The 16,173-nt window shown below is 34.3% G+C and overlaps 1 protein-coding gene across 1 annotated transcript in view; it reads left to right on the plus strand.

Moving 5' to 3' along the window:
- Positions 1 to 12,689, plus strand: part of LOC142351626 (uncharacterized) — a 48,145-nt gene extending 35,456 nt beyond the window's left edge. The window contains exon 3 of the mRNA XM_075403764.1: positions 12,431 to 12,689. Within this exon, the coding sequence (XP_075259879.1) occupies positions 12,431 to 12,627 (197 nt within the window). The 3' untranslated portion in view covers positions 12,628 to 12,689. The remainder of the gene's footprint in view (positions 1 to 12,430) is intronic.
- The last annotated feature ends 3,484 nt before the right edge of the window (positions 12,690 to 16,173 follow it).

Raw genomic sequence — 16,173 nt, forward strand, 5'->3', positions numbered from 1 at the left:
AGCCCAAATTGATTCGGAATTGAACCAAGCGTCATGCTCTGATCCCAAACAAAATATCTTATTTTGGTGTACTGATCGCAGTTTTCAAGTACTTAAACTCTGTAGAGTTTATCTGCGGTATCTGGCAGAAAAAGAATTGTGCCTGGAGCTACGTGAAAAAACTCTTTAACACATACATTTTGCAACTCCTGGGTCAAACCCGTATGCATGTCTTTGCTGGATTCAGGATTTGTGTTTCGCTTTGTGAGCCTACATTCTCTAATTGCCTTGCACCACTCTCGTCGAAAATCGCATTTCTTAAGTTGTATTTCATTTTGAAAAAAAATCTCAGGTTGAGGGGAACTTATTCGGGAAAACTACCCCAACAAACAAAGACTTGTATGTTGTAAGGCGATTGTTTTCCCAGGCAAACCGCCCCAGAAAACTTGGGGGACAGACTGGGCTGGAGGGGTATTAGGAACAATCTCACCGGACATTAGGCACTTCGTCTAGTCCCACAGACAGGATGAAAAAACAGGATGCTTCTATAATTTTTTCTTGTTTGCTTGTTGATTTCGCTTAACGAGCTAACAAAGCTAACAAAGCTAACAAAGCACGTGCTGATTCGTCTTCTATACGTCTTTTAAACAACACTATAACCGCTGGTTAAATTAATCAAACGCAATGCAATAAGAAAGACTTTAAATTGCAAGTTAGTGTATTAACCCAAAAAAAAATAAACAGAAAGTAAGCGACAGACAAAATGAATCAAAATCCGCCAATTCATTTAAATTTATATCTTCTCCATAATAAAGTAAAGTATAAACTTAAAAACTTTGTTTTTGTTTATTTGGGTCCAACTTGATTTGAGTTCCTCTTTTTTCCCGACAGTAAAGGAACGTTTTATCAGTTACCCCAGGGGCGTTTGTTTGCTGATTTCTCAGAAAATGTAAAAGTATCCGTAGTAAACGTTTTCACTCAGTATTTTGTAAGTCCACAGCTTCAAAAAAACAGTGTCAATTTACTTTACTGAAAAAAAAACACCTATATTAAGAAGCACGTGCGCCTCGGGGAAGACCTGAACTTATATACTGTCTAAAAATTTCAAGCATAATAGATTTTTTTTTAAACAAGTAAATTGAAAATATAACCCAGGGGTTAAATATTACAAGTTTAAAATTATATAAACAAAATCAGTACAATGTTAAAAATCAAAATTAGTGGTTCCGTTTTCTAAAGAAAAAAATAATTTTTGAAGCCACCAACGTTCCTTTCCAACGGTACAAGTTTGAATTGTTAGAGCAGATGCTGTTTTAACATGCGTTTAAACTTTGTTTTTGATCTGATAGTCCGGACATCAAGCGGAAGTTTTTTCCACTTTTGGATGCTTCTTTTTTGTATTGATCGACAGCTCGACCTTAAGAGAATTAGCTGTTCAGTTCTGTTGTTTTTTCTTACTAAAACATTACCACTTAGACAAAAACTCTCAGTGTCGTGTGTTTTCAATAATGAAAAATCATTCCTAAGTTTTGAAACGCTCATCTGGCTTATTACAAGTTCTGCATGCAAAATGTCAGATTTTACTAAGAGATCTGTAGATCTCTCAAACCTTTTTCTCATATAGCAAACTTTAATACCCCAATTGATTTGTCGATTATTTCGCTGCATTGCAGAGAAATTCAAGTTCTGAAAAAATAGAGCACTGAATGTTAAATGAGAAAGGACTAGGGATTTGAATAGCATCAATCGTGCTTCCAGAGGTAACTGATAACGTAAAAGGTTTATGGATCTAATCGCTGTGGCCATATTTGATAGGACTTTGTTGAGTTGTACATGAAAATTTAGTTTAGAATCAATTATTATACCCAACTATCTGCAGTGACTTTGTGGTTTAATTTCTTGTCCCCGAAAAACTATTGGATCAAAATTTTCATGTTCCTTCGAGACGCAAAGAAGTTCAGTTTTACCGGTATTCAAGGTTAATTTGTATTGCTTTAGATAATTATCTGTTTTCTCCAGTTTTTCAGAGACACATTTTTCCAGTTCACATAGATTGATAAAATTGAGGAGCTTTTGATTGATAAAATTGAGCTTTAGGTTGATAAAATTGAGCTTTAGGTTGATAAAATTGAGGAGCTTTTGACTCTTTTTCTAACCAGTTGTTTTGAGCAAATTGTAAGCCAATTTGTTTTTGGATATTTAAAAAGTTGAGTGTGATTTTTTACGTCTACCGATCTTGCAATAAAAATGTTTCCAATTAGCACATCTGGATCTCTCAACTTAGTGGATGCAAATTGTTTAAGTCCGGCGAACATATTTTTCTTAACTAGGTCAGCCCTCATATTATTTATAGGATTTTTTTTTCGTTTGTTCCACACAATCCGTGCTTGTGCCATAATCTGACATAATGTTTTCCTTTTAATTTTTGATACCTAAAATAGAAGCTGAGCACTTCAGTCGACCGTCTTCATGAAGCAAAAATACACATTTATTGATGAATTGTTCGGTATGATATAAACACGAAAGTTCAGCGTTGTTTAATGAAAGGCATCACTATTTACAGACTGGTCGAACACCTTGTTTCCTCATCCAACCATAATTTTTTTGCAAGTAAGTTAACAAAACACAGAGGCTCCAGGTGAATCAGCTTTGGCAAATTAACCACAGAGGTACCAGGAGCGATTATTTACTGGCGCCTAAACTTTGGGTAGCACCCGGGTTGACCACCATAGATAATTCTTGGCAACCATATCCAGGCCGTATGTGGCGTCATACAAAAATTGGCAACCATAAACGTGAATATACATATATTGGAAACAGGGGCTCAGACGACACTAAATTATCCCATTTGACAGTTGCATATACCAAAAAGTGTTCAAATGCCTTTTGAAAAAAATTCAAGCCTATGGTTTCTTGGCAACCATATCCAAGACCTTAGAGGTTCATGGTGCCATGTATGACCATAGATGGTAAAAATGAAACATATCTCAAAACAACGAACACTGTTTGACTGGCTGCTTAAGATACACCGGAGGTATTCCCACGCAATCATGGCAAGATCATGCAAGGAATTTTTTGTATGGCCTCTATGGAACCATATATGGTTCTTGGATATGGTTGCCAAGAAAGGTCATCCCGGTCAATCAAACTGATGATAGATTTGGCTATGAGCTTATGCTTGTGGCAATTTTTAGATGTCACATCATTAAATGATCCAAAACAAATAATTTCTAAAGAAATTAATATTTTGAGCTGCTCTGAATAAAAGTCATTATCTGAGTTAATATAGCAAGGGATGAAATATCGGGTAACTCATGTATATTAGTAATATTTCAATATTTGCTATCTGATTAGAGCGTGTTTACTAATAATTGAATAGTAGACATTATACTCCTAATTTAAATATATGAAATAGAAGATCTTTATGAGTTTAAGTTTGTCATTGTTGGCATGTATCTTTTCTGTTTTTTCCTGTTTTCTCTATTTATCAGTTGCCATTGGCTCTGATGATGCTTCTTCAGCAGAGCATCCTGAATTATTTCAATTGTTTACTTTATTCTTTTGTTTTTTAATTTAATTATTTCTCAAGTTTAAAATATCTCAAAGCCCGGACTTGAGTCGCAGAGCAATTCAGCGCTGAACGAGCACATTTCAAGAGTAACAACTAAATTCAGTTCTGAAACATTGCATCTCCAGAATGTTTTGTCTGAGATTACTCATACCCGAAATTAAGTCTGAGCAGAATATTTTATTTTTTTTGTATTTTATAACTAGTAATTACTATAGTAGCATACACCCTATTTATATTTAAGCTGGTTTGTAGGGCATTACTACAAAGCCCATTTAGCCTAGTGGTTACGACTTGCTACGCAAATTAATTGTTACAAGTACCCACGCGGAAGTACGAATCGCAATATGAAGCAAACATTGTTGGCGTGAGTTAAGCTGAACATATTATTTTTCATGAAGTAAATTTTACTCAAAAATCAGACTGGCCAGCGTATATAGTGACATAGAACTTTTCTTCCTAAAAAACAGAATGTCCTTAGACTGATTCAGCGCTGATTTGCTCTGCCACCAACCTCCGGGAGAGCAGTGCTCATCTCCTCAGCGATTAAATGAAATTCTACACAAAATTTGGGCAAACGTCAACATGGGCTCTAAATCTGTTTGCGGTTCTTTGACGTAGAATGTTTAGTCTGGAGCCCAAGGGGTTTAAACATCAACTTATAAAAAAATTGTGGTCGACCGATAATTGGTAAAAATTAATCTTGATCGACTGATGTAAGGTATGAAGATTTTTCTGGCCATTAGTTGTTGAAATCGAGGCGTAACTAAATGTTTTTCATTTTCAGAGGCTTGTAATAAACAAGGAAACAGATTTTCATGCTCTTGATCATTCGACAATCCATCAAATTTGTCAAATAAAGTTCAGCCACAGTTGTACAAACTCCGTTCTCCCATCGTGCTACAGCCGTTCTCCCATCGTGATATTTTTTATTGATTTCTGCAAATCGAGGCCGCCCAATCCAATATCCAATCTTTTAAAAAAATTCTAGTTAAACTTATCCTACAAAATTTTTTTAAAATAGACAATAAATGGAACGGCAATTTTGAGCACCACGAAATCATTCGAATTTGAATCTTCTCCTTGAGATTGTTCCCTAAGTATTTTGATTTGTCTGTCTTTGATTCGGGTTTTTTTTTTCAATTCCGACATTAATATAAAGTTGTCTTTGTTCCTCCGGGGTCATTTTTATCCACATTTGCCAGAAAACGTACATAAAAAGCAGCAGAAGTGAACTTCGATCGAACAGTAGTGTACAAAATATCTATTGTTTTATAAAAACGATTCTACCTTTCGGAAAAATGACGAGCGCCGGGGGTTGGGAGGCGTAAAAGTTATGTGCTCAGCAATCTTTGAGGGCAGAACAGATTCGTAAGAGTTTTTGTTCATTCTCTTTTCATCAGTTGTTATGAGGAAAACATGTTTGTTTAGGAAACTTGTGTGTTTGGTAATTAAAATTTTTATGTGTTTCCATTTTTATTTGGTTTTGGAACAAAAATAATATTGATTTGGATCCGGCAGCAGATGTATTTTATTTATAACACAAGCACACGAGCAACGTTAATACTTATGAGGGTCAGCTCTCATACAGTTTACCTGATTTTTTTTGCTGCACTCAACCCGGGCATATTTTAGCAAACTGATTTACTATTTCAATATAATGATATAATATTTACCATTTTCAATATAATCAAAGAGTTTGATTATGATCAAAAACAAATATTGTACAAAACGAATTAAGGTTCCAATAGTCAGCAAACGAATTAAGAAACATCATCCATGCTTAATGTAAGTGATCAAGTGTCTGATAGTTCATATTAATTGTTCCGACCCCTCTTGAGGGGGGGGGGGGGGGAACTATATACTCAAATGGGGTTATTTTTTTGTTCAGACAATTTTGGCCGATCGTTATATTCATCGTAGAGACTTGAAACTGGTATCATTAGAATGCTGGTCCAGCGTAGCATATGGAATTGAAAAGATTTGTTTGATTTTCGTTTTTTACGAGGAGCTATCGAGGTTTAAACTTTTGAGAAAATAGAGTGAATTCCGTTGATTTTATTCACACTTTCCGAAATTTTTTACTAAAGTTTCGCTAATTTTACCGAAAATTTGTTGAATTTTTTGAAGAAAGTGTTGTTGATTTTAATTTTGAAGACAAAAATATTGTCGGCTATTTCTTTTTAACTTTTTTGTCAAAAATTCCGGCTAAATATTTCAAAATTCAGACATTTTCATCAAAAACAACAAAAACTGGTTTCTTAAGTCCAGTTTGATTAAATTTGCAGGAAGTACACAGCCAAAATTCATTAACTCACTCTTTGTAAAATACAAGGGGCTAGTGCTAACTTCACGTCTATTAAGAGTGTTCTGGAATTACCGTTAGCTCGTTTTTCGCTAACTTAATTTTGAAGAATAGTGCTTTTGATGTTATTTTAAAAGACAAAACAATTTTGTCGACTATCATTATTATTTAAACTTTTTGTCAAACATTCTGGATAAATATTTCAAAATTTAACCTTTTTAATTCAAACAGCACGAAATAAGCTTCTTTAATCCACTTTTATTAAATTTGCTGGAAGTACACACCCAAGCACCACTAACACAATCTTTGTATACCAAAAGGGGCTATTTTTACTTCAACTTCCACTGCGAGTGTTCCATAATTAAAACTTTGCCGCTTTTTCCTAACTTTACTAGTTGATTATCAAAAACGCAGAATTTGTTTTGGATTTTTTAACTAATAAAATATCTATATCTATAACATTCGAATAATTTAGTGTTCTTAATGGACAAATAGCATTAGCAGAGCTAGTTTTAACCCAATCCTAGACGGTTACAATCCAGAAACAATTCGAATTGTAATCGGTCGGTTTTTTTTATTTAAAATAATTCAATCTTTTTCGAATATTAATTAAATAACAGAACATTTCGAATCAAAGCTCACTAATGATAGGTCCAATTCGCTTCCTATTTAGCTCGAAGTTATTGTGTTTAGTTTATTTCTTGAAAACTTATGGTCGTTTTGACTTTTGAAAATATTTGATTTTTAAATAAATAATGGCTTATTGAACTTTGCCTCCATTTTTCTCCTCATTTGGTCAACTTGTAGCTTACTGTCAGCAATGAAAGAAAACTTCTTTTTTCTACTGAAATCAAAATCAATCTTTATTGTGGTTTTACACCTTACGTTTTTTTTCTATCAAATTAATGGCGTTTAAATTCAAACACAATCAAAAATATTAAAGATCTTAAGGATATAGATTCTGGTTTTAATGGCTTCGACAGCACTTTCTCGAAGAATTTAAATGAACTTTAATAATTTTGTATTTCACTGTCGTTTTTACGTTGTCTGTTTAGTCGTATGAAATTTCTGGTACGATGACCCGGTTTCATTGGCTTTTCATGAAAGAATAGATGGGCAAATTTTCTTATATTAGCAGATAGCTGATGGCTTTGAAAACAATTGTTTTCCAAAGTAAAAAAACTTTTTAATTGCGCAATTTTGTTCCTTTTATTGTCTTTTTGTTACCTAGTCTCGTTACTTACAGGCCAAACATGACAATTTTGTTGTCGAGAGAACGTGTCAAAAAGATTGGTGTCACAAAATTTAATGTTTTTAAAGAGTTCGTTATGACTTTACTGGCTTCGACAAGGGCTTTTCACACAAAAAGTAAATATTAATTTTTGATTTTTGTCATATTATATGTTCTTTTTGTAGACGTAAGATATATCCTGGATAATTGAAGGTTTCAAGAGCTTCCTTTGGAAGAATAAACGAACCTATTTAATTATTTCATTTTGTAATTAATAGCTTTCATGTCTTTGGAAACAATTTTTTTCGAGAAAGAGAAGTCTTACTTAATTTTGCGTTTTTGTCTTTTTTGTCTACTTGTTACCTGGTTTTCGAAGAAGATGCAATCAAATATATTTTAGGGGCCAAAGAACTTTGAAATTAATTGTTTTTATTAAAAAAAACTAGGAGAAATTTTCTTATTTACTGTATTTAATCTTTATTGTCTATTTGTTACCAAGCTTTATTATGGACAGGACCCATATCTTTTTTGGCGAATTACAAGTTATTTTGTTTAGTTTGAGTTTTATTCGACGCTATTTTGACGTTGTTATTAGGTTTTGTTTTTTAAAACGGACATAATTTTTTTATGTAATTAATGTTTTTGTTGTTGTTTGATTTTGTTGTTCGTCTTGACTCGCTTTCTTAATATTGGCATGTCTCATAAATCTAATATATCATTTTTTTCTCCACTAAGTTATTTGCTGTGGAGGCTATCTTTTTGGTTCATACACCAATTTTTTTTGAAAAATACTTGATTTTTGGGGTTTCCTATCTGTTCCTCATTTGGTAGACAATTATGCCAAAATTGTGCATGAATGGAGTGGGAATTTTATGTGCAATTGCAAATTAACGAGCCTCCTTGTTTAGTTAAGATATCATAATGTCTGCTATCTATGTCACGCTTGTTCTACTGTCAGTTAGAAAGCAGATATTGAACACTTAAGTTAAATACAAGAAATGACCGATCTTTTTGAACCTAAAATTATCATTGTTTTAGTGTTATTTTGTTCTTTGCATTTGTTGAAATTTATGAGTTGATATTTGCGCCGATGGCTTTTCTTATGCAGAGCAGCTTGAATTTTTCCATTTTTTGAACTTTTTGTTTTTGTTTATTTAATATTTTTTTATTTCCAGTTTTTACAAAGAGCAGCGGACGGCCTGCTCTATAATTGAGATTATAAGCAAACTTGAAAATTCGGGCGCCAGTCAACTTAGGTTTTTGAAGTACGTTTTTTTACGTTTTGAAATTAACGCAGATTGTGAAATGTTTTGTTTTCACCAGAACAAGATACAAACTCTTATCAAATGATAAAAACACTTATCAAGATTTGCCCAGATTGCCAAGAGCTGTCAACAACTTTTTCTCGATTTATCTTGATAAGATTTTACTAAAATTTTGTCAGGATTTACCATAATATTGTGTTATTTCAATTTCTTAACAAGATGTTTCGAGTTTCGCAAGAAATGTTAAGATCGTGCATTCCATGTCAAAGTGTATCAAGTTTTGGTTCACCGGGAGCATATATTTTATATACTATATAAATTGGATCATAGCAAACACTGCGAGACAGAAACAGAAAAGATACGCGTAAATGATTGATCTCTGCCCAGAATTAGGTGCGCGACCCTAGAACGCTCTGATCAGACCGTTTCCCAGACTTTGCCCTCTTATCAGATCATCGTGCGACCCAAAGCCCTCTGATCAGACCGTAGTGCGACTAAAGAAATTGTGCGACCATAGTGCGACCTAAAAGACTCCTGATCAGACTATCGTGCGACCCAAATATTTTGTGCGACTCTGGTGCGACCCAAAATTTTCTGCGACTTTAGCGCGAACAACGCTGCCTCTGATCAGGCCATTTCTGAATACATGTTATAATCCGTTGTTGTTTGTTTAAATTATTCAATTCAAACCTATGTACTGCTCAACTTTAAATTTAATAATTTAGAGTATCTTGTTAAGGTTAGGACAAAACTAATAGATAAAAATATAAACAGAACGTGATTTTGAAGTGCCTGCAACTTTTCTTTTGAGTCATCAAAAACAATGACAAAAACTGCAGTCAAATAAATATTGTCAGTTAAAGCTCTGTGGTAAGATTTTGGGGCAACTTATGTCCAGACTTTGGTCTCTGATCAGAACGTAGTGCGACCACTGTCCAGACTTTTGTGCGACCTATGATCAGACTACAGTGCGACTTTGCCTCTGATCAGTCCGTGGCGCTGCCATTGTCCAGACTTTTGTGCGACCTATGATCAGACTATAGTGCGAGTTTGCCCTCTGATCAGACCGTAGCTATCATTGTCCCGATCATTTCCCAGACTTTGCCCTCGGATCAGACCGTGTTGCGACCATTGTCCCGACCATCGTGCGACTCATGCGTTTCCCCGACCATGTATTTTGGGTCGCACCACGTCACCAGTGTGCGACCCAAATGGTCGGATCAGAGCACTCTAAGGTCGCGCACCTATACCTGGGTGAACCAATCAAATCAGTCAAAAAAAATTGAGCTACAACGGTTTATATTAATCTGTAATTCTCCTATGTTCCCCTATGTTCTCTTATTTCTCCAGTATATGCAAATCAAGGCAGCCGTATACATAATGATAAAATTAACTCAAAAAACAAAAGTTATCTAATTAAAATCATCATGAAAAAATAAAAAGACATCAAGTCAGAAAAGCAGTGCATTAATCCATTTCAAAGTCACACACAATGTAATCAGCAGATAAAAAACAAGATTTTATAAGCTATAATTTTATTTGAATTTGAAGCCTCTCCATAAGATAGAACCGTGAAAACATTGAATTGGCTCCCTTTTTATTACGACATGTAGGAAAAGTTTCCTCTGTTTCTTCAAGGGTGTGTATTTTGCTATGTGTAAACTTCGATCTATGCTTTGATCTGAAATTGAGTTTTTTACCTTTTGTCCTCAAAGACGGAATAAATACTTAACGTTCAGTCAGCATCACAACCGATTCAGAGCATTTTCACAGGGACGTTTATTTTCAGAACTAATTCAGAAGGTTTTCATAATTTTTCCAGTATCGATTTTGAAACCGCTTGGAATCAGAGCAAAGTTCAGAATCAGTCTTCTCTGAAACTCAAAAAATTTAGCCAACACTGCTGACACACACAAATAACTTCTCATCCATTAATTGGCCGTTTTTTATGCTTTGGAGCAAATTGACAACAACTTTTGCCAAAATGTAACCACAATTTTGCTGGCACACCATTGTGCCACAAAGCTACATGGATTATATTTTCCAGCTTTTAATGCGTCCTACATAAACATGATTTGCGATAAGACCTGAAAAAGGTGCGAAATAAAATTTTATTTTAAGATAATTTTATTCTCATTATCTCCAATTAAACAGAAAAGATTGTTAAACTGCTTTGTTCTTTCAATGTTCGCGAAGCTGTTCGGCTATGAAATGTTGGATTTTAATGGACGAAAAAGCAAAAACAACTCAACTTGAAATCAATATCCAGTGCACAAGGTGCATACAAATGTCATCTAAAAATAACAGTTTCGAGATCAAGAAATTGAGCGAAAGACACCGAAATTAACAAAAAAAAACATGAAAAAAGTAAGTTGACGACGTTTTAAAAGTTCCCACAATCTCTCTGAAACCTATCAAAGTTCCTCAAAAAGCTTTCGTTTACAACGATACAATATTCAGAGGCACATTTGGACGAATGTTCTAAAGAACTTCTATGGAGATTTTTTAAGAACTGCTGCAAAAAAAGTAATTTAAAAAACAATCAGTTGTTTTTGTTTGGTATGTCAATATGCTCAAGAAGCATTTCTTTTTCTGGTAGAATGTTGTTTTCAGCAATCAAACAAATGTGCGCATCTCGAAAGCGCACAAATTGAGTTCCGACAATCGATCACCGATGTTTTAGGTTTCCATACAAGACGAAACAGTTTCTCAAGTATCCAAACAAGTTTAACTCTGACGTTTATTTGGAAATTTTGAAAAATTAGGAAGAAAGTTTCCATTTTCAGGACATTATTTTTCAACAAGTTATTGCTTCTGTGCATACAACTAAGATTGTTGGCAATTTTTCAGAACAAAGGAGTGTAAGGTACGGGAATAGCCGACTTCGAGCCCAAATCTAAATCCAATTAAATATGTATGGGCAATTTTGAAGCAGCGATTACAAAAACAGACAGTTTTTTGTGGGGAAATTTAGAAGAGAAAGTGTCAGAAATTTAGAACGAAATTGACCCGGGCCGTGATGTTGTTGGAAAACTTTATGAAAACCATACAAACCTTCTGCTAGACCTCATAGGAGCTAAAGTGCAATGAGGTTTTATTAGAGAACAAATATGAACTCAAAATGTTGTTATAATTGATGTTTACAATGTTTTTTAAGAAATTCTCAGCTGTACGTATCTTTTTGGTACCATAGTGTATATTGTGCTATGGTGAAAGAATTTGATATTGGTTCTTTGCAATTTCTATTTCATTGACTCCGCTACTGCCCAACAATGGATGAAAAAAAGAGAGTAGAAAACCACACAAAAAGTACTGAAAATCTCAAAAGGTTCGTTTTTAACTTGACGTGAGAAAACTTCTGTCAACCTTTCAGTTTTATTATAAAATTCTTCAATTTCTAGGGGTATTGTAAAATTTTGAATTTTCAAGAACATGAGAGCAAAAACAATGGTGAAGCCGAGCTTGGCTCACGAACTTAGTAATGACTTTAATTTTATTATGACAAAAATGAGAGTCTGCATGAGAAAAATTCGTAGTCTGATTGAGAGTCTGAATCAGAGAATATCAGAGCAAAATGTGACATGAACAGATAATGCCCATATGTCACATTAATACCCAGGTTTAGGTGCGCGACCCTAGACCGCTCTGATCAGTTCATTTCCCAGACTTTGTCCTCTTATTCTCAGACCATCGTGCGACCCAAAAAATTGTACGACAATAGTGCGACAGATAATTAAAATTATATCATGTGCGCCTGCGGGTTGTACGCTTACTATACTTTGGAATAGAAAAGATGCATAAAATTCTGACGGAAATGATCTAGTTTTCCTTGTTTTATACAAGTTCATGTGTAGCCTCCTCATCATACATTAGTCATGTCATAATTTTTGGATTAATTTGGTTTTGGATAATAATTGGATAAATTTTATTGTTGGAAGAACTAGTTAAAAATTTTTTCTGTTTCAGCACCCCCCCCCCCCCCCCCCCGTAGCAACATATAATCCTTACGTGGGAGCATAACAAAACAGGATGGGGGCAATTAGATCCGAAAATCCAAAAAATAAGCAATTGGTGTTTTTCAGTGTTCCCTAACAGAATCTATGTGAACGGCTGTATGGGCTCCAATTGCGAGAATTCTTGCTCCACTATTGACTATTGGGAACCCGGATGGTATACTTGTATTTGCTCGATGACAGTTGAAGTCCTGTATGTCACATCTGATTCAGGATTCCTCAACTTCTGTCAAATTGAAGCGTATGGAGATGTAATTGAAGAATAAAAACAGAGTGAATGAATTTCAAACTAATCTAACGATTCCTAATCGTTATTAATACTTTTCCCCTTGACAAATACCAGATCGTATCTAATATCGATTTCAAACAACCTTAATTATGATATTATATATATATATATATATATATATATATATATATATATGTGTGTGTGTGTGTGTGTGTGTGTGTGTGTGTGCGTGTGTGTGTTTGTGTGTGTGTGTGCGTGCGTGTGCGTGCGTGTGTGTGTGTGTGTGTGTGTGTGTGTGTGTGTGTGTGTGTGTGTGTGTGTGTGTGTGTGTGTGTGTGTGTGTGACGAAGAATGATCCTTCTTAATAACTGAAGGATATTAACAAATATCAGAAACGGATTAAGGAGTTTTTCAGTAACACGGTCAGTTTCAGAATTCAGTGCTTCCTCTTTTAAATATTTTTATGATGTTGATAAATACCCTTATGATGTTGTCCGACAACTGACAAATCTGAAAAATCAAGTAATGTCGATTTTTGGCTAAAATTTGGCTTAAAACGGATAAAAAACGACTGAAAACGGCTCATAAAAACCTCAAAACCCATTAATATAGCGTAATCTGACCCCCGGGGTGCTACTTGATAGTCTTGAATGACTTTGTGGTGTTATCAAAGCACCCAGGGAAACTGACTAAAAATTAACCCCGAAGTCGTGGCACGTTACAAAATTTTTTGGAATTCAAAACTTTCACTCCAAATTTTTTTAAAAAAAAGTCGGAAAAAACCAACTATTTAGAGCCAAAAGTTGTTTTTTGGGAATCAAATTACAAGTGTTATCCAAGTCTGGGCTAATTCTTGCCAGACCTGAAAGACTTGGATTTAGACTTGCCCAGCACTGATATTGACTTGGAGTTCGGTCCGGGCATAAATCACCACGTTTACATTCTTTTTTTAATGTTTCGCTTCTAAATACCTGATTACACATAAGTTCAAGACCTCTAAATATCACTGAATACTGCAAAAAGTTGACTGGTGGTTAACAGATGTTCGAAACGTCCCGCGTTACACTGATTACAAAAAAAACTAAAATGACGTCAAAAATGTATAAAAGTGACCAAGTAAAAACTCCGAATGATTATTGTGTGAGATCTTGCAAGATTCTGACAGAATATTACAAGATAAGCATTCGTCTTACATGATTCTTGTAAGATAAACATTTGTCTTACAAAATTCTTACACGATTAGCATTCATCTTACTAGTGTTTCGCAAGGCAACCATTCTCTTTGTAGAAAATCGGGGCATGAAAAATTTGGAAATGTTTGGCCTGACGAAAAACATGATGTAGTTTTTTTTAATTGTGTAAACCTTGAACGACAGAAATTATATATTTTGAGAAATACACTAATACCTGGTAAAAATTGAATTACAAATATAGGTTTTTGTTTTTCTGTTTCTCCAGATTGCGTGTAATTAGAAAACATCTATTTAAATTCAATCAATTCCGCAACTTGTTGTTCAGGAAAGCATAACTAAAAAAAACTATAATGAATTCATGCTTTTAAAAGTTTCAGTTTTTTGCATTAACCAAAAGAAAAAAATGACAATTTTGTGCTGAGGCAGTAAAATTTGAGTTCGTTATCTGTAAAGGCAATTTTCAAATAAGCTAATGCTCAAAAAATTGCTCAAAAAATGCGCTACCATTTCTCAAATTAACAATTCATTAATTAAATAGAAATGCGCGCAAAAGAGCCAATGAAAGTGCAGCTCAACCAGAACGAAATTCTAAGATTCTTACAAGATAGCCATTCGTTTTCTGAGATCTGACAAGATAAACATCTTTTGTAAAAATTTTGTCAGAACTTATAAGATAACCATATTTTGTATGAATCTTGCAGGATCTTACAAGATAGCCACTCTCTTGCGCAGGGAAGAGAAACAGCCCGAAGGTTTAATCTAATGCAAGTAAAATGTACAAAAATTTGTCCGCTGTTCACCATAAAGAATTAACTTCTTCGAAAAATTGTTGATATTGTGTGACTTTCTTTAACCAAAAAAATTTGGCAATTGTGTATTTGAAGATTTAAAAAATGCAAAAGATTAAAAAACACGTAAAAAAACGTAAACTGGAAAAGGCTTACAATTTTTCAAGAGTTTTACGGATAAGCGTATAAACCTTATCCACAACTTTAAACATGTAATATGTGGAAAGCATTTTTGCCTGCATATTATTTGTGATTACTTGAGACACAATTCAAAGACTTAATTTTTCTTGTGAACAATGATTTGTTGAATTGGTTTCTCCTTTTTTCGCCCCGATTCATTCAACCCCGCATATCTTCACCCTATATCTTTTCACCCCTCTATCATTTCACACCTCTTTCATTAAAACCTTCAATCATATCACACCGCCAATTAGCCAATTGTTTTCTCACAATTAAGTGGATAAATTAAACCCATGTTCGTTTGTAATAGTTTCATACCAAGTCCCACGGTCCGCTGAGGCATGGCCAAGGCCTGCAAGGCATGGCCTAGTATTTTTTTAATATATGGCCTAGTAATTTAATAGTCTTTATGATATAAAGGATTCAAATTGAGGTGAAATGATAGAGGGGTTAAACGATGGTGGGGTGAATAAAACGGGGTTAAATGATAGGACGTTAAACAAATGGGGGTGAAAAAGCAGGACACTGTGTAATTGCAAAACTACCAATTGTCCCTACTCTTAATCCACAATTATCGAGAAGGAAGTTTCTGAAATTAATCACCAATTGGGCTTTCTTTCATTTCGGTCTAAATGACACTATCTTATTTCAAAAGAGTTACTTATAGTGATAGTGTGGAAACTATTGAAATATATCTTGAACGTTAGTGCCGAAATTTTGTACCGACTTTTCACACTAGCCCTAAAGAAACGATGTTTGAAAAGTGAGAGCTCATATCAAATCATGAAGCAAATTTGAACTAAATTAGCCTGGTGTCACTAATTTTCCATAAAAAATTGACTGATATTTAAATAAGTTCTATCAGTAAGGAAAAATTAAGTTTGTTTACAATATTTTTCCTAAAACAGTTGCCCAGTTTAGTTAACGCTGAAAGGTAAATTCCCGGGTCGAGGTTTGGTGGTGAATTTTCGTAAGTGAATCGCGGTAAATCGCGGTGAATTATTTTTTTTCACAGCATTCTCAGTATTCTCAGTATTCTGCGCTAAATGTCACTTAATTTTTGGATATTTCTTGTGAATTTAAATCAGATTGAGTAAACGTTGGAAAGCAAATGCTGTGAATTTTTGTAAGAAATGTGGTGAATTTTGCGGTAAATTTTTGTAAGAAATGCGGTGAAATATGGTGAATTATTTTTTTCACCACATTCACCGCTTTCACCGCATTTTTTACATTAATTTGCCACAAAAGTCGATGCAGTTAATTTTTGTAAGAAATGCTGTGATTTTTGAGGTGAATTTTTGTAAAAAATGCGGTGAAATATTTATTTTCACCGCATTCACCGCAATCGCCGCATTTCTTACAAAAAATTACCCAAAAACTTCAACCCGGGGTTCCCCTGGCGGGTCCTTTATATCTTGCGTG

The sequence above is a fragment of the Convolutriloba macropyga genome, chromosome 13, assembly GCF_964194025.1.
Source record: "Convolutriloba macropyga chromosome 13, txConMacr16.3, whole genome shotgun sequence".
Classification (NCBI taxonomy): Eukaryota; Metazoa; Xenacoelomorpha; order Acoela; family Convolutidae; genus Convolutriloba; species Convolutriloba macropyga.